Source organism: Haliotis rufescens, unplaced genomic scaffold (genome assembly GCF_023055435.1).
Source record: "Haliotis rufescens isolate VD_foot unplaced genomic scaffold, xgHalRufe1.0.p SCAF_12, whole genome shotgun sequence".
NCBI lineage: Eukaryota > Metazoa > Mollusca > Gastropoda > Lepetellida > Haliotidae > Haliotis > Haliotis rufescens.
The window spans coordinates 11,539,743-11,564,033 of record NW_025963802.1 but is presented as its reverse complement, the minus strand read 5'-3'; the positions used below and the strand labels follow the sequence as shown (position 1 = coordinate 11,564,033).

At 40.7% G+C, this 24,291-nt stretch overlaps 1 protein-coding gene across 1 annotated transcript; it reads left to right on the top strand.

The window, feature by feature from the left end:
- Positions 1-16,510: 16,510 nt before the first annotated feature.
- On the top strand, positions 16,511-23,218 carry LOC124143404 (U6 snRNA-associated Sm-like protein LSm1). The gene is made up of 4 exons (XM_046512379.2): positions 16,511-16,668; positions 16,855-16,923; positions 20,189-20,304; positions 22,735-23,218. Exons 1-4 carry the CDS (start codon positions 16,623-16,625, stop codon positions 22,906-22,908), a joined length of 405 nt encoding a protein of 134 aa, XP_046368335.1. The 5' UTR covers positions 16,511-16,622; the 3' UTR covers positions 22,909-23,218.
- Positions 23,219-24,291: the final 1,073 nt, after the last annotated feature.

Below are 24,291 nucleotides of genomic sequence, written 5' to 3'. Positions count from 1 at the left end.
ATCAACTGTAATGTTTTGATTTGTGAAATCATCGTATTGTGAATATCAGACAATCAACTCAACGGGATAATTGTGAGTATACGAATTACGAACAGATTATCCACCCACGCTTCTTTCAAGCGTAAATGTTACGAACATTCACCGACATTAATAACATTGGGCTATCACCCCAAAATAACACAAGGAGTAAGAAATAGGCACACAAGCACGTTATGCGATCGCTGCTTCTGACAACCTGATATGGATTTTAGATCAAGGCTCGTTGATTCCAGTTATAGAAAATTACTTGGCCAATTTCTGTCGACTCACTTCTAAGATAATATTGTCCTGCATTTGACACCATGTTAATTGAACTGCAGAGGAACATTTTGATTTCACCGCGGTGATGGGCACATCGATGGCATTGATGTATAATCCCACACACTAACTTGCGTATTTTACTTTTGTAATAAACTAAAGGACAAAAGAGAGTATACCTAGTTTGTCATGTAACATAATTTATTCCTGCAACAGTTTGTAAAAAGGAATCTGTAGCTGGGTGTGTTTGTGTAAAAATAAATGGGTTCAATGACGACTGGGGTAAGAAATGAATTTGAAACCACATGGCCCCTCCAATGTTTGAAATGTTGGGATTTTCTGAATATAATATAGCTAACTTGTACGGTGGCCCATAAGGGACATGGACACTGTTTTTCAATATTTTGATATTTCACTTACTGTTATCGTAACCTTTTGCAAATTAACACGATTTGTCATACAAATATGTGATAAATCATGTATAAAGAAGATATTGAATCGCTGAGAAGTGAAGCGAAAATGTCGAAAACTAAAAGGAAAATGTCAAAAACAAAAACGAAAATGTCAAAAACTAAAATGAAAAATACAGAAAACTATTTCCACCGCGGTGAAAACCATTTCTACCACGGTGATAATATTTACACCACGCTGGAAATATTATCACCAAGGTTGAAATAGTTTTCTGTATTTTCATTTTAGTTTTTTACATTTTCGCTTTTGATCTGACATTTTCGTTTTTGTTTTTGACATTTTCATTTTAGTTTTGGACCTTTTCGTTTTGGTTTTTGACATTTTCATTTTAGTTTTGGACCTTTTCGTTTCTGTTGTTGACATTTCCTTTTTAGTTTTTGACATTTTCGCTTCACATTTCAGCGATTCAATAGCTACTTGAATGTACATTTTCCATGTTTTCGTTTGTTTTTATACATAATATATCAAATATTGGTATGACAAATTGTGTTAATTTGCAAAAGGTTACGATAAAAGTAAATGAAACATAAAAATATTGAAAAACAGACTCCATGTCCCTTATGGGCCACCGTAAACTTGAGATATGTTCAACTGAAAAACAAACATATGATAAAATCAAGAGAAAGCTGTTTCGGTTACTCCTCAGTTTCTTTCTCAGTTGCATACAATATCCTGTCACCCATCGTCGATTGCCCAGAGTATGTGTACAATATCGCCTTTCTGTTGTATAATAGATATGCTGGGTCGATTTGCCATCGTAGGTTCGCTTGGGATGTGATGTCACCGTGCCCTCGCTTATTGGTAGCTTCCCACAGAAGTCCTCTCCCACCTGGGTGAACTGAATAAACTCAACGCGAAACCATGATATGAATTTCCGGCTTGAGAATTTATTTCACAATAGAATTGATAATCGGGGCTACCTATAGATGTAGACAAGACCCCAACTGTCTACACATGGTTCTGAAGGTTTCTGGTTAATAACGCTAGATTCATGTTGTTATTAGGTCAAGAAAACCAGCTACCAATTTAAATTTGTTGGTGAAGAAATTTTTTATTTTCCATTATTATGGAACAACCTTTTGATTTTCGGGGAGGTTTGGGTGGAGTGTTCTAAAAATCACCATCTGTTTCGCTTGGTGAATAGACGTAAGGCCTCGCACTGCAGGAAAAAACCCAATGTGCCCTTATCTTGCAAACAATATGAAATGTCAAAGGATGTTATTTATATTTATTCAAAAGCCAAAATGAGCACTGTTAATGTTAAAACAATAGATGAGCTCCTAAACATTAAACAACATGCTGATCTCTAAACAAAATATTCTTCTGAAAATCAAATGGTTGCCCCTGCTTTGAGCACCAGACCAGTGCTCAAGGGCTTCACCAAAGTTGTAAGCGTGGATCACATCGTGTTTCCATCCCACATCAAGCTGCCACGCTGTGATATATAGCAGATAATGTCCAAGCGGCGTTAAACCAAAGCCACTCCCACAGACTAATTATACGGGAAGACGTCGTGTTATTTTAGTAGCAATACAAATATCACTAACACTTAGTCTTTACATAAACGTTTTATCTATCTTTCAATCTAGCTATCCATTGTATCTACTATCACCACCCTCGTCCCCCATAACAGAATGTTGTTTCTTTCACTCGTAGTTAGTTATTTCAGTTGTGCTCATTTGCACTCAATCATACATGCAACATTACAATTATCACACAAAAATAACACAAAGAAGACAGTATAGCAATAATTGTCACTAATAACTACAACTGATTCTCTTCTTGCCGCCCTCGTTACATCATTGAGCCGACGGGTAGAATAGTGCATGTACATTTCACGGAATCGTGTCACCAGCTCGGCTCAGCCGGCGTTAAAGAATTGACAGATAGCGCCACCACGCATGGATAAGATTGTTAATTTCCTGTCGAACTAATCTCTTTCATCTTGGTACAAGAAGCACGCCGGTAATGACGGACCGGGGAGCCTGGAAGAGATCTACACCTGTCAGCGCTGAAGTCTACATGTCCATCGATTTCAGGAGACAGCCCATTCCTTTCCCATTGTTTCTTCGCATCCGCTGTTGTTTCCTCGGTAGCAACATTAGTCACCAACGTCCATCAACAACAAACAGTGATCTGTACCACCGATCCGGACTTTGAAGTCATTATCAACTGTGTACTTGAAAGACCAATACCAAAAGCCAGCTTTCCATCACATTTTATACAGAAAGTAATTTTGTCTTTTATGCGTGTATTGATACTGGGCTACTGTCGGTTTTGTAAAACTCTCCTTTCCTTTGAAGCAGTGTTTAATCTATTAATGGAATACCATCTGATATTCGCCGAACCTAGGATAAGAGGTAATGAGTGTTCAAAGTAAACTTCTTACGGTGTGATAGATCGATAACCTCATTTGGGATATGGATAAGGTCTTTAGTAACGGCGGTGGCCCAATTGGCTGTGCAGAGTTGCGTCCCTTATGCGTGCCAGAAACCTATGATCGTGACTTCAATCACAATTTCCCTTGTTTCTAGGCTTGTCAGCACCATACCCGTGCGTGTGGGTTTCACCCAAAACCGGAATGACTTCGGTCTTTCCTCATGATCATCAGCCTGAAACACTGTTCAAAACGGACTAAATCCAAACTCACTCCGTCACTTATGATTTGGTTGGTTGGTTTGTTGTTTAACGCCGCACTCAGCAATAATCCAGCTATATGACGGCGGTCTAGGTCTGTAAATAATCGAGTCTGGACCAGACAATCCAGTGATTAATATCATGAGCATCGATCCACGCAATAGGAATCGATGACATGCATCAACCCAGTCAGCGAGTCTGACCACCCGATCCCGTTAGTCGCCTTTTACGACAAGCATAGTCACCTTTTACGGCAAGCATGGGTTGCTGAAGACCTATTCTACCCCGGAATCTTCACGGGTCCGTCACTTATGAACTTATCTATTCCTGAATTGATTAAAGTGGTAGTGATAGTCATGACACATGGCTTACATGTGGGTAATCAAAATTACTGTGTTATACAAATACATACACCATGGGGGCGGTCGGGTAGCTTAGTGGTTAAAGCGTTCGCTCGTCACGCCGAAGACCCGGGTACAATGTGTGCAGCCCATTTCTGGTGTCCCCCGCCGTGATATTGCTGGAATATTGCTAAAAGCGGCGTAAAACCAAACTCACTCACTCACATACACCATGTAATAAGGCGTGTTTCGGAGATAATGGAACAGCTGACACAGTACATACTTCATAAGCAAGCTTGGGGCACGGTCGGCCCGGTCGTCAAAGGCGCCGCAATTCGCTGTGTAGAGTTTTGTCTATTAGGCACGCCAGAAACCTATGATTGTGGGTTCGAATCCCGGTTCCCCTCGATTATATTTCTAGTTTTGACAGCACTGGAACCGTGCTCGTGGGTTTCACCAAAGTGGTAACCGTCAAAGACCTGCATCACTTCGGGTTTTCATCCCACATTCAGCACACACGCCGTGACATAACTAGAATACTGTTTAAAACTGCGTTAAACCAACTCACTCACTCATGAGCGAGACACGCATTGTTTTAATCCTTTTCCCACAAAGGACTATTGTGTCTGTACACGGGGGTTCAGCTCGCATGATATGCATCACCTGCAAAGAAAAGGTTGTTCGATGCATGTGTTTACTGCACGTGCAAACCATGTCCTAAGACTTAGGTCGCCACATAAAGAAATGATTTTCTGGACGAGCAATTGATGCGTTTTCCGCTTGCTGTTCCCGGGAGGAAATGCCCCGGGCATGGAATTCATGCACTTACAGCTCAAGCGCTTGATCAAACAGCAAAAGTTTCTCCTAGCAACAAACTGGGCCAGTGTGACACGCGCATGACCGAAGGAACTAATTTACATATGTAAATTACACTTGACCTAACTATTAGCAAACAGGGACACTGTGCCTTAATTAAGCACACTAAACCCACACTCCGGTATCATTCCTTCCGATTCTGGGAAGCTGCAGACAATAATTTGAGGATCTCGGTGTAATAGGTTTCTCTTAAATTGCATCATTACGGATTCGGAGCTCGATCGTGTACTTTTCCATTTGCTTCCCAAGAAATCTTTCCAAATGAAGACGAATTGCTCGAACTGGCGTTGTATTCATATACAAGATCCGTGCAGATAGGAAAGGTGATTTAAACGCTGTGTTGGCCGAATGCAATTACAAAGTTCTGAGATGTCAGGGATTTGAGTAAATATCTGATCCATTAACAAGCTATTTCAGAGGCTTTAAGAGGAACGCAACGTAATAGGTGGCAATACTGGCATTATTTGTAACGACTGAGAATTACTGCTTTTACAGGACAAAGTATGATTTTGTCTTCACGTTTTGCGAGCGAGTCTAGACCTCTCCAAATATATATTATTCCGTTTTGGGTACGCCGGGATCACAAGAGCTTTCATTGCCTCTTCAAATGGCATCAGTCCTATAAGGTTTGTCAGAAGATTATATATGTGATTTATGAGGATAATAGCCAGGGATTATCTCCCCTTGCAATAATGAACGCCGTTTGTCTGGCAGCGTAGCCATATTTTGGCCAATCCTTGACGGAATTAGTGGATACTTGAGACCGTGTACTTTGCAAACTTGTTTGGTAGACTGATGAAGGAGATGGTGGTGTAAGCCTATTTGGGTTCTTGTCAATTTTAACGATTTAATTCCGTGCTCGGTTAACAGTTGCAAGGAAGCATAGAGTTGCGTCTTCAAGAACGTGTCTGTGTGGGATTAAGGATGGTTTCTACAGCCAACCATTGACCGCCCTCTTACCACTCCTCAGGAATCTGACAAGCTTTCAAATGAATGAGTTCCCCTCCAGTTCAGTGCTCACACAGCTTGTGAACTTGTCAATGACTATGTTTATAGAGCTAACATTACAGTCAGAGCTCCAGATAACTTTTTGAGCAATTGAGTTTTTACTCGAAGGTTTCTATTTTAATATTTTAATTATTTAAGATTTGTTTATCTCCATAAATGTATGTAAGTCAATTCTTATAAATATCAAAGTAAACAAATATCTCAATAAGTGACATTGGGACAGTGTCCAGCGCAATAATGCACCCAAAGTCACGCCCTTTCCAATCAGCTGGACCGCTTGTGGTCTTGGCCTATTTTGTTCGCAAAAATATTTACATGGTTAGCCAATCAAATGCTATGGAAACGATAGCAGCTTATTTATTGTTTCTTTAGATATGTTTCTGACATCCTATTGCGAAAAATCACTCTGTTGACTCACCTATTGTTGTTGAAGTATGGAGTATACTTTCTTGGTAAACAACCCATGGGAAATACACATACATCATTTTTCTAATCTGCTCTTTATGAGAAATACACAGTATCATTAATTACCATTGCACTTAGCAAAATTACCTTTACGACTGTAGGATGATGAAAATATGTCTTAGGTATATTTCAGTGGCGGTGCTTGTCATATTGTTCACAAACTACTGAATTTCTGTGAAATAGTAGTCAACTTGACATGTATGATACCTCACCACTAGCTTTTTTAATTCATCTAGTTACTGTACTTTAAAGAAGTTTTCTATATACAATACACATGCACAGCTTGTTCAAGTTACCATATGGCTGAAATATTGCCGATGTGACTTTACATTTTAGTGAGTGAGTGAGTTTGGTTTAACGTTTCTCACTTCGGTGAAACCCACGAGCACGGGTATGGTGCTGACAAACCTAGAAACATAATCGGGGTGAACCGGGATTCGAACCCACAATCATAGATTTCTGGCGTGCCCAAAGGACGCAACTCTGCACAGCGAATCGCGCACCTTAGACGACTGGGCCACCCGTGCCCCCCTTTACATTTTAATTCATTCACTTTATGTATCATAAGAAAGAAGGCTTCGTTTGACGAAAGCATCTCTGAATATTTCATGGTGGACTAAAGAAGAAATGGACACTTGACGCCATGAAGGGGGTTTCGCGTGTGGCCGTTTCATAGAAAGTGTACGTATCAATCTGTGCGTAAATTGCTATCCCTCAGTCCGCTGGTTTAGAATAGTGCTTCAGCAAACAACAAACAAACAAACAAACAACTTGTCAAATCGGCATTAAACCCAACTCACTCACTGCGCATCGGTGAGTCTGGGATCTGATCCAATGGCCAGCGGATTGTTTGTTTGTTGTTTAACGTCGAACTCAGCAATATCCCAGCTCTTTGACGGCAGTCTGTAAATAATCGAGTCTGGACCAGACAATCAAGTGATTGACATCATGAGCACAATTGGGATACGATGACATGCATCAACCAATTTAAGTCAGCGCGTCAGACCACCCGATCCCGTTAGTCGCCTTGTACGGCAAGCATAGGTTGCTGAAGACATATTCCACCCCGGATCTTCACGGATCGATTTGACAAGTAGTTAATAAGCTTATGACGCGTCAGCCTGCTGTAGGATTAAAGCCCGGAGTGATGCAGGTCCTTGACGTTTGCCACTTGGATGACACTCAAGAGCAGGTGCATTGTGCTAAAACTCCAATGATCATCATCAATATGAATCTCAGATTCCTTATGCGAGAGGAACGGATCCTGGCACGAGTTATGGACGCAACTCTACACACCGAAATCTGACTGGGTCAGCAATTTGTGCGTGCGTGTCTGTGAGTATGCGCATGTGCGATTGCCAACAAAATATATATTAACAAATGTTATGTTTGGGACGAGGCTTTCTTAGTAAAGTACATCTTCCCGAAGCAAGAGAGTTAACTGACTTTAAAAGTCCAGTTTCCACCCTTGCCGAACTGGGCTGTAATTCCTGGTCTCGATCGTAGCGCCACCAGCGGTTATTTCGAGTCATGGACCTTCTAAGCCTCTCCTATGGACCAATCAGATTCCACCTCTCGCATCACTTGCATTTGTATCAACAAAATGGCGGCGCCCAGTCAAGACGATCTGATCGATAATCAAGTTCTTTTGTGTGATAATACGGGTCTTACATCGCGAAGTGCATCAAATTGCGTGAGCACCTTGATTGAAAACATGAACAGATTTGGAAAATATTTGTTGACAACGAGCTTGCGATGAACATGCTTTTCAAATCCTGCAATCGACCGAAATCTACACGACAGTTTACTGACCGGATTTCGATTTCATTGCGCGATTTTGATTGGACTATGCATTAGTCATTACTCATTAGTGGTTGAAACTGGACTTTTATAGTCAGTTAACTCCCTTGCCTCGGGAAGAACAGATTCGAGTACATTTTTGGGTTGAGTTCCATCCGGGATTCGAACCCACAATCCCAGAGTGAGGCACCTAATCGCCAAAGTAAGCGATCTAAGAATATATTTCACAAATACAGTCAGTCCCTAGAGAACTTGGACACTTCACATGTGAGTTGCATAAATAGCGATAAACATACTACTGTATGTCGATGACAACCGTCGCTGATTGTCAATCAGACGTTATCGAACGAATTCGTTAAATCAGCAGAGATCAGTCTTTACGATATTACTTGTAACAATCTACATTGATCTTCACTCAGACATTCTCGGATGATTTCGTTAACCAATCAGAACCATCAGAGAGACGTGATCTTGGTTTAAACGGCAACTCCTCTTCTAAATCGAGCTCTCAGAATTTCGCAGTGTATTGAACACGCGACAATTAATACTCCCTTCACATATACCGAGAGAGGCCGAACGTCCTATGAGGATATATACATAAAACCACACAGGCACAAATTTAAACCAAGATTATACAATTTGTACAGAGCGAGCAATCAAGATCGTGAAATTGCAACTGATTCTTGATTAACGTAATATTTACCGATGGTCGTTAGAGCAGTACCAACTCTCTTTTTCGACTTATCTGTGCAAATATGTGACTAGTGTGTTAGCCAAGTGTGATGCGACTGACAATCGGGTTATTTTTTATCAATACATGACCTCCTCAATCTACTGCACAAACACTGAGATGGACCTTAAATCCCGATATGTTGGTCTGAGAAACGTGCGTGTTCTTCCATTGCCAATATAAAGATGTTTTGTGTTGATGGTTAATTAAAAAACAGCTGCAGCGGGTAATCAGGATCAGCTCAAACACATGAACAAATTTTACTTTAAATTCGTTTTGAATTTGGAAAGCTCGAGTTTATACATTGGTGTTTCAACAGAAGTGAGTGAGTGATTATGGTTTAACGCCGCTTTTAGCAATATTCCTGCAATATCACGGCGGGGGACACCAGAGTTGGGCTTCACACGTTGTACCAATGTCGGGAATCGAACCCGGGTCTTCGGGGTGACGAGCGAACGCTTTAACCACTAGGCTACCCGACCGCCCCTCAACAGAACTGAAATGACAAAATTAAATACTACAATCCATATGAATTAAACTGAAATGCAAAATATGCCTGTATTTGTTTCGAAGGATATAGGCAAACATAGTAATGTGCCTTTTTCTTTCTGACGGTTTGTATTATAATATCGATAATTTTATGCTAATATTCGAAAAAACAGTTGAGCTCCTGAACATTAAAAAATGTGAAATAGCAATGAAATGCTGATGTATTCCCCACGTGGTTAACACTTGATTAAGGTTGGCAAATTATGAAACCAAATATTGTAACATGCCTTTGGTCCCAATTATCTACCTGGAATAAGTTCAGGGACAAAAGAAAGTATTCCCAAAACCAAGTTGTACACATGATCAACAAATAACTTACGACTCGTAGCTTGGAACAAGCGCAATATATATTGATCATGAGTAGCATATTATCAAGCCGAAAAAAGGCGGTTACATAAAGCAACTACCAAAAGGGTGATTTGGCTAGAATATACTTTTAAGTGACACATGAGTTGACCGGTTTCCTGATGGATCGGTGTTCATTGTAGACAACGACCTTCTTCAGAAGCCAGCATCAAGTGAGATGACAACGGCCACTCTAAACTGGAAACAACCCGTTCCCTTCATGTACAACATTTTCTTTTTTCTGTTCCCTTCTTCCATCTGTATCAAAACCTTTGGTTCAAAGTTCCTATTTTGTTGTTGTATTGTGTTGCTTTTCTTGCTTAAGGTTATTTTGATACATCACTTACATGATATAATCGTCAGGAGACAAGCGCCGCTCCCTCACCTGTCTTACGTTCATCGATGCGCGTCACGTTCAGCCCTGAAGAGTGGTGAGAACAGACGCTAAGCTGTAAAGTCATTTCATCCCAGGAGAACATTAACCTGTCTGCTTTACGATTAACTGGAAGCTGAGTGAGATACTTCATTCCGATTATTTCCATATGGAAATAAAACCAGGAGGAAAGCAGCACCAACACCAACGACGAACCCAGAGACAACGTTCTCGCCTTATTATCCGAGCGTAGTGAGCACCTGTTGTTGTAGGTGCAAGCGTGGCGATTGGTTTGTTTGTTTGTTGTTTGACGCCGCACCAAGCACTATTCCAGCTATATATGACGGCGGTCTGTAAAAAAATCGAGTCTGGACCAGACAATCCAGTGACTGACATCAAGAGCATCGATCCACGTAATTGGGATACGATGACATGCATCAACCAAGTCAGCGAGCCTGACCACCCGATCCTGTTAGTCGCCTTTAACGGCAAGTATTGGTTGCTGAAGACCTATTCTACCCCGTACCTTCATGGGTCCCTTTATAGACCCGTGAAGATTCCGGGGTAGAATAGGCCTTCAACAACCCATGCTTGCCGTAAAAGACGACTATGCTTGTCGTAAAAGGCGACTGACGGGATCGGGTGGTCAGGCTCGCCGACTTGGTTGAAGCATGTCATCGATCCAATTTGCATGGGTCAATGCTCATGGTATCAATCACTGGATTGTCTGGTCCAGACCCGATTATTTACAGACCGCTGTCATATTGCTGGAATATTGCTGAGTGCGGCATAAAACAACAAACCAACCAAGCCAGGCAATAAACGGACCATATCATGCTGCACTGTTGAATGTACGTCTGTGTGTGTGGCTGCTTGTACTAGTCCGGATTGCTGCCGATTTATAGTGCTTGCTGCCGATTTATAGTGCTAGCTCACTGAGATGCCATGCCGCAGTTTAACATGAATACCCCACTCAGACACAGCATACTGACTCCGAGCCGACCAGTCCTTGTTTTAGCCCCTTAATGCCAAATGCCAGACAGGGTAAACAACAAATACCATCTTTTTTAACGTCTTTTGGTATGACGCGGTCGGGGATCGAACCCCGGACCTTCCGCCCTCCGGGCGGACGCTCTACCACTAGACCACGGAGGCGGTCTCTCAAACATGAAGAAAGCTTTCGACTCGAACGGTGACGTCATAGCAGCTGTGTAGAAGTGTGGACAGCAAAGATGTGAATAAGTGAATGTTCATGAGGCTAACAAAATCACGTGTTTAGTCCTATATTGATTGCAGAAGACAACTGAGTGAGTCAGTTTGATTTAACGCCGCTTTGAACAGTGATTTCAGTAATGTCTCAGCGTGCTATAATCAGTTTGACCTCAAGCCCAGCTACCCTCAAGCTCTAATGGTGTGATCGGTACAACAGTGAAAAGTTAGAAACAGCAATGTTGACGTCGTGTGGCATGAATATGTCTAAAGCTTTACAAAATGTGATGAGAGAATTACAGAGAAGCTTTTAGCTCTAAATTTATGAAAAAAGAGTCCGCGGTGGTGACTTGCTATCTGTGCGTCCATTAATGGACATGCATAATTTCGTAGAACGTGGGTGGATGGCTTTCATGCCAGGATGACGTCATGTCCTGTTTTTAGGCATTTTACGTTTTTCGGAAGTTTACAATACTGTGAGTAGATGTAGGTCCAGATTAGCTCTATTTGTTTAAAATACAGAAATTCTGACTCAAGTTTCGTAAAATCAACATTATTCACACTCGAGTATGAAAACGTCCAAATAGCTATCTGTAGAGAGGTAGTAGTTTCCACGTTGAAATCCGAAAAATCTTAGGAAAATTTGTTGATTCACTAGGGAAAAGGTGGAGTGGAACATTTATATAAATTTCCCAGCACAATGTTTTCAGGACACCAACCTTTGTAGAGCTAGTCAAAAATAGACCAGTTATATGACGGCGGTCAGTAAATAATCGAGTCTAGATCAGACAATCAAGTGATTGGCATCATGGGCATCCTTCTACGCAATTAAGATACGATGACATGCATCAACCAAGTCAGCGAGTGTGAACACCGGATCGCATTAGTTGCCTCTTAAGACAAGCATGGGTCGCTGGAGACCAGTTCTAACGGGGTTGGTTGGTTGGTTTGTTGTTTAACGCCGCACTCAGCAATATTCCAGCTATATCACGGCGGTCTGTAAGTAATCGAGTCTGGACCAGACAATCCAGTGATTAATATCATATGCATCGATCCACGCAATTGGGATCGATGACATGCATCAACCCAGTCAGCGAGCCTGACCACCCGATCCCGTTAGTCGCCTTTTACGACAAGCAAAGTCACCTTTCACGGCAAGCATGGGTTGCTGAAGACCTATAATTCTATCCCGGAATCTTCACGGGTCAGTTCTAACGGGGACTTCGCTGGGGAAAGTGCATATAAGTGCAAGAGTTAGTTGTGTCTAAGGCCACACGTTTTTAATTTTATGTTTCACGGGTTTAATAAACTCTTCCACAAAAGATCGGTCGAAATAAAAGCTCTAGCTATTTCATTTATTTATTTATTCATTTATTTATTTATTTATTTACACAAAAGATGTATGTATTTAACCTTGTGCAATGCATGGTCTGTGGAATAGGTGCAATAAAATATATGCAACACATTTTTAATGTGGTCTGAAAGATTATCACTACAAACAATAAACACTTAACTCTGAAGTGTATTTTTATGAACGATTGGTTTGCATATTTAATGTTTGATATGGTATAGTATGACAGGACCTGATTTTATTACCGTTTCGTTTTAGAATATGATATCGAATATATTTCTCACATGTATTTTCAGTAGATATAAAATCATGTCTAGCATGTCAGTTCTGTTGTATGGACATATTATTAAATAAAGACAGTTTGCCCAATGTGTCCATTGTCTTAATTAATATCAAAATACATTTAAACTAAATTACAAAAATTACTATCAAACATAAGCAACACTTAATTTGGGGGACAGATCCGTGTCCTGCAGTCTGTAGACGTGGAACCTAAATGAGTGAGTGAGTGATGTGGGATTTTATGCTATTTTAGCAACATCACTTCAGGCTCATCAATGAACGGGGGTTGACAAAGGTTTCGGTTAAGTCGATGTCTCTTTCTTCCAGTGGGTTGTACGCTCAGCGCGTTACTGGTTGCAGTAAGGTTTCCAGACTGAAAGCAGGTTTCACATATTGGGCGTACAATTGCATACATTTCTCTCTTAGAGATGACACTTCTCCATCGCATTCATCAAAATGGCCACAATGGAAGCATATGTCTGGAAACTTGATGCCTGAATAATAGCTGGTCTCATTTAGAGTTGACCAGGAAATTCCCTCCCTCACAATGATGTCTTCACTATGTGGCTCCACAATGATGTCTTCACTATGTGGCCCCACAATGATGTCTTCACTATGTGCCCCCACAATGATGTCTTCACTGTGTGGCCTCACAATGATGTCTTCACTATGTGGCCTTACAATGATGTCTTCACTATGTGGCCTCACAATAATGTCTTCACTATGTGGCCTCACAATGATGTCTTCACTATGTGGCCTCACAATGATGTCTTCACTATGTGCCCCCACAATGATGTCTTCACTATGTGGCCTCACAATGATGTCTTCACTATGTGGCCTCACAATGATGTCTTCACTATGTGGCCTCACAATGATGCCTCCACAATGTGGCCTCACAATGATGTCTTCACTATGTGGCCTCACTGTGATGTCTTCACTATGTGGCCTCACAATGAGGTCTTCACTATATGGCCTCACAATGATGTCTTCACTATGTGGCCTCACAATGATGTCTTCACTATGTGGCCTCACAATGATGCCTCCACAATGTGGCCTCACAATGATGTCTTCACTATGTGGCCTCACTGTGATGTCTTCACTATGTGGCATCACAATGATGTCTTCACTATGTGGCCCCACAATGATGTCTTCACTATGTGGCCCCACAATGATGTCTTCACTATGTGGCCTCACAATGATGTCTTCACTTTGTGGCCTCACAATGATGTCTTCACTATGTGGCCTCACTGTGATGTCTTCACTATGTGGCCTCACAATGATGTCTTCACTATGTGGCCTCACAATGATGCCTCCACAATGTGGCCTCACAATGATGTCTTCACTATGTGGCCTCACTGTGATGTCTTCACTATGTGGCCTCACAATGATGTCTTCACTATGTGGCCTCACAATGATGTCTTCACTATGTGGCCTCACAATGTTGTCTTCACTATGTGGCCTTACAATGATGTCTTCACTATGTGGCCTCACAATGATGTCTTCACTATGTGGCCTCACAATGATGTCTTCACTATGTGGCCTCACAATGATGTCTTCACTATGTGGCCTCACAATGATGTCTTCACTATGTGGCCCCACAATGATGTCTTCACTATGTGGCCTCACAATGATGTCTTCACTATGTGGCCTCACAATGATGTCTTCACTATGTGCCCCCACAATGATGTCTTCACTATGTGGCCTCACAATGATGTCTTCACTATGTGGCCTCACAATGATGTCTTCACTATGTGGCCTCACAATGATGCCTCCACAATGTGGCCTCACAATGATGTCTTCACTATGTGGCCTCACTGTGATGTCTTCACTATGTGGCCTCACAATGAGGTCTTCACTATATGGCCTCACAATGATGTCTTCACTATGTGGCCTCACAATGATGTCTTCACTATGTGGCCTCACAATGATGTCTTCACTATGTGGCCTCACAATGATGTCTTCACTATGTGGCCTTACAATGATGTCTTCCCTATGTGGCCCATTAATAAACAAGTACGAGCCGCCACGGAGTAGATTTGTTTGTTTGTTTGTTTGTTGTTTATCGCCGCACTCAGGAATATTCCAACTATATGACGGCGGTCTGTGAATAATCGAGTCTAGGCCAGACAGTCCAGTGATTGACATCATGAGCATTGATCCACGCAGTTGGGATCGATGACATGCATCAACCAAGTCAGCAAGCCTGATCACCCGATCCCGTTAGTCGCCTCTTACGACAAGCATAGTCACCTTTTACAGCAATCATTGGTTGCTGAAGAGTGCGAGTTGTCGGTCACTTTATTAAATAAGGTGGATGTGGTAGGTATAAGGTGTGTATAATAATATCATTGAACTTCTATTCAGGCTGCATAAAATATTACACGAAAGCAGAAAATGTTGTGTCAGTTTCTACTGAGACTATAAAATGACTATGAACAAGCAATATATTATAACTTCATTCAGTCTAAAAACATTTTCATCAGAACTTTGCATTACAGCAGCGATGTTCTTAGTCATAAACTTTTATCTCCTGGAAATGAATTGAATAGAAACCAGCAGCCCTTGTTGGCCCATGTCCGCTTGGCGGCGCGGCGGTAGTTACGGTCCAACATTTCTCAATGTATCCGCGGGAACATATAAACTTCAGTCGACATTAAACCAACTTGTCTCTCTGTAATCAGCCGGTAATACTTGTAGGCCTACTTGTATCATGAATGACGAAAACTGGTATTTGCCCGAACTGAAGACTGAGCTCAAGGCATTATAGTGTTAGCGTCTTATTATCTCGAAGATCTTAACATTAAGTCTCATGCGTGCGGTTCTTTTGTGACCAATATTGCCCTCATCTTTACACAGATATCCACATAAATATGTTTGGAATATACATAATTTATGAACATAAAGCATTGTTGTGCATTAAACAATATAATTATCGCAACGTATATTTTATGTTTTTAATATTGGTATTAAATCTTTCGGAATTAAACCGTGTCATAAACAGCAAATACCAACCCAACAGATACTATCGGGACTTCCCGCATTTAGGCTCACGCGTAATGTACCCTCGTGGGCCTAAAAACGGAAATAATTTCATATTTAGGTCCATGGACTTTAATTCAGATATTAATTTTGGAGTGATCTTTCTTAATTTAAGTTAATAACGTACTTCCTTCGAAAGTTAATACGGGGCGATGAACTGCACAAGGTAAATCCTAATAAAGTGCATTCAATAGTAGATTCTAAGTCCGGTTCAAAGTTAAAATTCCTGTTTAATATTTTCTTAGTTAAAACACGATGATCCGGTTAGACCAATTTTAATTAAGAGGCCATCGATCGACTAACGGGACCGGGTGGTCAGACTTGCGGTTACTAGGTTGATGCATGTCATCATTTCCCAATTGCGTAGATCGATGCTTTTGATGTCAATCACTGGATTGTCTGGTCCAGACTCGATTATTTACAGACCGCCGTCACACAGCTGGAATACTGACGTTATGCAACATACGAACAGTAGATCTACCATGCAGTTTCTGATTTTTTTCAGCAAAGGGTGTCCCCTATTTAGGTAAGAAAGCGTTAGCTTCCGAAATTGAACCCCGGGCTTAATTTCGGATAACATATTTTAAATGAGAAAGCGCTATTTTCCGTAATTAGGCCCGGGGTTTAAATACGGGAAGTCCCGGTCATCAAAGTGTGGTTCGGATTGTTTTATTTCGTTCGTGTTTGCCCGGAAGCTCCATACCGCGACGAAGCCCACTGCTGGTAAAACCAATAACACGAGCCTAGCGTTGTGTTGAGCGAACAAGCTACTAAGGTGAAGGTCAAAATCATCCATGCTCGCCTGCAGTGAGAACGTTGCGAAGTTTACAATCCTAGTTGTCGCTGACAATGAATTATCTGCCAGGAACTGCAAGTCTAATTCAGGAGATAGATAGTAAGTGCAGTATACGGCAGGGATGCGGACCCACGACTCATTGCAGTCGCCTCAAAATATTAGTAATTGTCTTGTCACTAGGAGTGTCACACTGTCATTTTAAATGTTCTGTGTTCGGATTAATCAAAATTCTGTGTTGCTAACTGCATGAACACCTTATATATTCTTATACCCATATTATTGCAGAGAAGCTCCTGGTGGTGTTACGAGATGGGAGAACTTTGATAGGGTATCTACGGAGCATTGATCAATTTGGTATGTACTTATATTTTTTGTGAGCGGCCAGAGGGAATAATTATTTTACACTTATTAAGTTTCAGTACTCTCTCTCTCTCTTTGCCATAACCATGATAACTAAATCCAATAAACCCCTCTCTCTGTCTCTCTCTCTCTCTCTCTCTCTCTCTCTCTCTCTCTCTCTCTCTCTCTCTCTCTCTCTCTCTTGCCATAGCCATGATAACTAAATCCAATAAACCTCATAAGAACGATTTTAATAATAGTGTGGATCCTTTATTTATTAGTGGGGTTCAAGTTGAGGCTAATTTCGAATGTAAACATGTTACCATTTAACATTTCACAATTAGATGTGTTTGAATGTAACCTTGGAGTTTAATGCTTGTTTTGAAAACCAATTAAAGTGCCATGTTTTCAATACCAATACTTGGTGACATTTCTATACGCTATAAGCCTCAAAGTAATACTCATTATTAAGCTTATTACAGGTATACTATGTCTAAAGTCTAAACCAGGAGAGGTTGAGGCTTACATACCTAGCTTTATTTCACTCATTCAGATTCCTTCATCTTGACATCTGTGTGCAAAAGACATTGGTCCTCTTGTTTCCTCTGAACACGTTTCCACTATTAACTTTAAATTACCCAGCAGGGGAAGTTTAGCTGTTTGGGTCATTGTCTGTGCAAGGTCTAGAAGAATGTACCTCAGGATGTATGGAAGTAGTTGATTATATGATCAACATCACTGATGTCATGGTACAATAGTGCTGAATATATTTAGTGTCCATGATGACACACAGTCAGACAAGTCATAGAATCTGACCAGTCGATCCCCAATCAGCCACATCTTTTACAGTTGCAATGAAGTGAGGTGAAATGAAGTTTAATGTTGCGTTCAAGATTATTGCACTTATATAGCGACGTGTGTGTGTGTGTGTGTGTGTGTGTGTGTGTGTGTGTGTGTGTGTGTGTGTGTGTGTGTGTGTGTGTGTGTGTGTGTGTGTGTGTGTGTGTGTGTGTGTGTGTGGCTGCTTGTACTAGTCCGGACTGCTGCCCATTTATAGTGCTAGCACACTGAGATACCATGCCGCAGTTTAATATGAATACCCCACACAGTACACTGACTCCGAGCCGACCAGTCCTTGTTTTAGTCCCTTAATGCCGAGCACCAGACAGGGTAACAACAAGTCCCATCTTATTATGTCTTTTGGATGCTCTACCCCTAGACCACGGAGGCGGTCTCAATTGCAATGATGTAGATAGCTATTCACTTCTTTATGTATTTACATTTGTGTTTATATTTTAATTCTTTTCCCCATACATTTTCTCCATACAACTTTAGTGATGAAGTAACAGAAAAGCAGAAAATATATTTTCAATGCCTCATATCGGATTGGAGTTACATGAACATGTTGAATAATAGAAATTCACATTGCTACAAATGTCACACTTCTTACATTGACTTCAAGATAAACTTCAAGATAACAATGCAAAGAATAAATGTAGTGTATCAGAAAAACTACATGAACTTTAATGTGTATGTATGACTGACTCACCAAATGGCTGGTCAATTATGTAAATGGATCAGTAGCACTACCGGGGATGTCTTTCCTTGCTCAATCCACAACTGAAATTGTTAATTTTATATTCATGTTCAAGACAACAGACACTGACAGAAATTGTTATTTTGGTAATGTTTGCATTTTTTGAGTGACAGGAAGATTGTGGAAATTGTTAGTCTGAGATGATTTTCATTTTTGAATGCATCAAGTTATTGGTAGGCACTGAAAGTCCATTGTTATTTCTAATATGAATTCACTATTAGGATTATGGATGGATGCTGACTCATAGACATGAGGAGCTTGGTATTACTGACCTATTTCAGTATCATGATGAGTGGGGGTGGTCGGGTAGCGTAGTGGTTAAAGCGTTCGCTCGTCATGCCGAAGACCCGGGTTTGATTCATGACATGGGCAAAATGTGTGATGCTCATTTCCGGTGTCCCCTGCCGTGATACCATACCATATCACTCACTCACTCACTCACTCACTCACTCACTCACTCACTCACTCACTCACTCACTCACTCACTCACTCACTCACTCACTCACTCACTCACTCACTCACTCACTCACTCACTCACTCACTCACTCATGGTTAGTGTGTAGTCCCCACTCACTCATGGTTAGTGTGTAGTCCCTGCTCAGCTTCCTCACAGATTGTCAGGCCCAGACTCAGTTATTTACAGGCCATTAGGTGGTCTCAGGTGGCCCACTTTTCTAAGGTGCAACAATTTGCTGGGCAGAGTTGCGTCCCTTGGGAATGCTAGAATCCTATGATTGTGGGTTCGAATCCGGGTTCCATCTCATTGTTTCTAGGTTAGTCAGTGTCATACCAGTCAGTGCTCAGGGGTTATATCAAATTGGAAAATATCTGAGACCAGCACCACTTAAAGCTCTCCTCCCACGTTGAACTGACACGTGATTTAAATGGACTTAAACTGTTCAAAACGGTATTAATCCCAAGTCACTCAAGTACAGGTCACCATCATGTAGCAGTAGTATTGCTGAGTGCAAAATTAAACCTCAATCTCATGATAATCATATCTTTTACCTGCATACCATACCTCTCTGCATTAAGATCCGAGGACACCTTCATAGGTTGTATAGGGTGAAATTTCTGATCCACCAATCAGTGTCAAGGCTTCTATGTTCTTGGAAAGAGTGCGCAAAACATTAGGACAAGCATATCTGATTTCTGTATCTCAGAAAAACGAGCTAATCAACCTTTCCTGAGTGCACATCATGAAGGCTGCACAATCATATTGTTTTGATTATTTTCTCGACCAGAGTTCCATGTCATCAACAACAAAAAAGAGTACCTTGCATTGAATGCATATTTGTACCCGGTGTGGGTTTTCCTGTTAAACAAAAAATTCCAAATAGAGGTAGTAAAGAAATGAAGCCATTCATTTTAGAAAACTGACTGAAGAACCCACGCATCCTTCATTTAGACTGGCGGTCAAAGGTCCCTCATGTCGCATGACCCACTTCCTATAGACGTGTCCCCAGATCTCAACACAGAGAAGCAACGTATGAGACGAAAAGATCTGATTTTACCGAGATTCCTCTTAATTGAGTGTACTTGTTTTGTCATTTAATAAGATTGTCTAAATATTGAAAGCAGGAAGTACTTTGTCACATTCAAAAAGGGAAAACTTGAATAAACATGGAAAAAAGGAGAAGAATTAAGAGTTAGATTCTCTAACACATTTGTTTGTTTGTGCAGCAAACCTCGTCCTGCATCGGACTATCGAAAGAATTCATGTGGGGAAGAAGTATGGCGACATTCCTAGAGGCATCTTCATCGTAAGAGGGGAGAATGTCGTGCTTTGTGGGGAAATTGTAAGTATTGCCAAAATTACAGGTTAATCTTGCCCAAGCACTGATTTGATTGGCTGATAAGTTTTAGGCGTGAATCCTTCTTTTTCAGGAAACGTATGTCCAGGTTAAATGGAAGAGTGTAAGTAAGTACTGTGCGAGTCCAACCGAAGTCTGTGATTTGCTTGCTTTTAAATGTAGTTTCTTGTTGCAAGTATGATAGCAGGTTAATTTTGCCACTGATCCCAAGGCTGACTCCTTAGAGTAAAATTACCTCCAGTCTATTTGGAAGGGGGGGAGATGTTAAGGGGTGTGCCTTTGGAATTTCACTGATAACAAGCCAAATAAAAGAGGAAGTGCTGTTATTAGAAGGGTAACGCTATTTTCCAGGGCATTATCATTTGCAGAAGCCCGAGGTTTTCTATTAACTGCCCGACGAAGGAGGGCAGTTGAAAAGACCAAGGGCTTCTGCAAATGATAAAGCCCTGAAAAAGAGCGTTACCGTTATTATAGCTAAAATGGTTGGAATTTGTTATCAAATAAAAAGAAACAACAACATCGGTTTTGAAACACTTACTGCAATCAGCACGAATGTCACTGACCACATTTTACAAATATGGAAACGTCATAGAACAAACCAGATGACGTCACTATAATACGTGACGTCATTTTCTCTACCCTATGACGTCACCTAACAACGGGCTTGATAATGGCCCGTCGTCAAGCAATATGAGGGCATTATCAAGTTACAGTGGCCCGCTCATTTCTGATAACGTGCGGGCGGTTTAATGATAATTCTATCCATTTTAGCTATAATGTATTGTATGCAATGTTATGATGCCTCTATATTTTAGAAAATAATAACTTTAGAAAATCCCTTTTTTGTACAACATAATGACTTTTTCCTAATTTGCCAGGCAAAGGGACTTTTTTAAATCCTACATAAATCTCGGACTTCTTGATGGCCAGTAAATAATGAAGTTTTGACTTCATAAACAAGTTGAGTGGAGCTTTATAGGCCTGTGGATCCATACAAAACAAACTAAAGCAACAGGCTGATGAAGCTCAGCAGAAATATGGAGAAGTAATGGCATCATGTTTACTATCGGATTGGAATTCTGTGAACACCTTTGAGAGACACCATAACAGGGATCATTCATACAATGTTTCAGCTCCATAGGCCTTGCAGTTTCAGAGGAAATATCTCAAGTGTGTTAAACATTAGACAAACGGGCTAATGAAAGTCAAATGTACCACAAACTTGCTGCCTCTCAAATTTCATAGACACATACAGCAGTTACTGAGAAATGGGCAAAGATGACATTCAATATGGCCACACACTGACTTTGAAAAAATATTTACTAAAGATATGCTTAATACATAATACAGAGCTCCAGATAAGCTGCGTAAAATACACATAAAAAATACAGAAATACGCAGTAAAATAAAATCCAAGCGTATCAAATACACAACGGACATTACAGATTCACTACAAAAATAATACTTGTGCGTATCATCAAAATATTGTGAAGTAACCCTGCGTATTTGATTAGCAAATGAGCAACTTGTTTTGAAATTATAAACGGACATTGCCAAACTCCACGATGACAGTTACATCATGATCATTTGCCATCACACTTTCTTGTGGAAGTATCGTGGTATTTTTGGGTCCTATAAAGCTCTCGAACCAACACAACACCAGTTTGCAGTGACTAGATGAATAGTGTTTTTAAATATTTAACTAAATACTCACATGTGTAAAAACTTGTGGGTAACAGAAATTTGAATACCCAGATAGAACTGCTGATACCCAATGATGCATGGGTAAATTACCCACAACACCAAAAGCTTATCTGGAGCTCTGCATAATACTTTTTTTTTAATTGTTTGATAAGATTTTGGCTACATGACATGGTCAACAAGATCAACAACCTTTTGTTAGCAGGACCCCATAGTATATGGAGAATTTCACACCAAATCAGTATAATTAAATATCATTATCATACCTCTATGTCAGAATCTGATTGGTTCACACCTTTGAGGGTAATAAATTTCTCAGCAGGGGAATAAATCTCTTATACCCTGCCACGAGCAATACAGGCTGAATGTGAATTTCAGAGAGACAGAATAAATCCCTTATACCTCCAAGCAAAAAGTTGCACGCTTTTTCCAAGTCAAGGTGAAAAAGCACAAGCTAACCTCTGAATTGAACAACTGTCAAATTTGTGTTAATTCTTTTTCAATGTCACATTAAAACATGTCGGAGTTTCGTGGTATAAAACCTAACGAGTCACCCATAAAACCCCACGTACCCCTCGTGATCATGCTGCAACTTATAATATTGTTATCATGTCATGACTCAAGTATCACTATCAGGGCAAGTGAGGGAGGCTAGTCTTGGAACCCGTAAAATGGAAGTGTGTTGTAAATGTATGTTCATGTTTGTCTCCTCAGGACCTGGAGAATGAGAATAACCTGCCCTTGGAGCAGGTGTCCATAGATGACATACTGGAGATGCAGAGAGAAGAGCAGCTGCAGAAGCAGCAAGAGGAAGAGAAGAAGAAGAAGGCGCTGATGGAGAGAGGTTTGCAGCCCAACGACCACTCCGTCATGGACGAGTTCTTCTGAGGGTGTCCGAGGGGAGATATAATACTGACAGAAGCTGGAGACTAGATTGTTGGGGAAACTGAATGTTGTCTTTTCTGTCAGGTCCCCACATTGGCATGGTGCATGTTGGTGGAGAGGATGCTTCCTGAAGTTGATTTATGAAGGAATTTCATTGGCTGAGGAATGGATAGGTTCCAATGTCTGGCTATAGTGAAAGGGTGTAACAATTCTTGTTGCATTTAATATTTGTTATACATTTTGCTCTTTCTGGCTGGGTGGAAGGGAGCTTAAGAAAATAATGAAATATTCATCACAAGGTATCAAGATTAGTTATTATGAACAAAAAACACACAAATCAAGTTAAAATGATAAAGTGCTACTTTCAGTATTTTAAAGGAAGGAGTGATTGAGGACAACAAATCCTGTATTCTGTTGCATAGGATTTTTTTCATCTTGTTCATTAACAACAAAGTACCTTCAATAATTTCTTTCTTTTTTTAACTAAAATATTTGTTCATGTCATCTTGTTTGTTGATGTCAGTCTCTCGGTTTCCTTTCTTTAATGTATCCTGTGATGTATATACGTATGAAGTGTCAGCCTCAGTTTCAACACTTTGCTGTTAAAAACATTGCAGTGACGTATCTTGTACATGGGGGGACATATTTTCTGTAACAGGTTTAGACAGTTCTTCTGTTGCTATGGTTACTGTCTTTATTATCATAATCATCTCACACAACGAAATAAGCTAATTACTTGAATTTCAACAAACGCCTCATTTATGTTTTCCATGCGAGATACCATGGGTGTATGTATATATATATTTTTGTCCATCGTCTGTTTGTTAGCAATGAATTACAACTAAAACTCTTCTTCTCAAATACTACTCGACAAGTCAATATGTTATTGTTAGACTGGGGATGGGCACGGGTGGCCCAGGTGGCCCAGGCATCTAAGGCGCCGTGATTCACTGTGCAGAGTTGTGTCCCTTGGGTACATTAGAAACCTATGAATGTGGGTTTGAATCCCGGTTCGCCAAGATTATGTTTCAATATTTGTCAGCAACTTACCCGTGCTCGTGGGTCTCACCAAAGTGGTAAACGTCGGGAGACCTGCATCACTTCGGGCTTTCCTCCCACATTAAGCTGACACGCCGCAATATAACTGGAATACTGTTTAAAGCGGCGTTAAACCCAACTCACTCACTCACTATTGGTAATCCCTGGCTGTTTTCATTTTATGAAGTCAAAATGGCTTTCTCTCAGCATGCTCACAGCATTATTGTAAATGTAAATTGTAAATGTTAGAAATTAATCATTCATGCCAAACTTGTTTTCTCCGACATCAGTAGGGGGTTTGTATTGGAAAGTACAAGGATGTTGATTGAATTATGCATCCTCATCAGT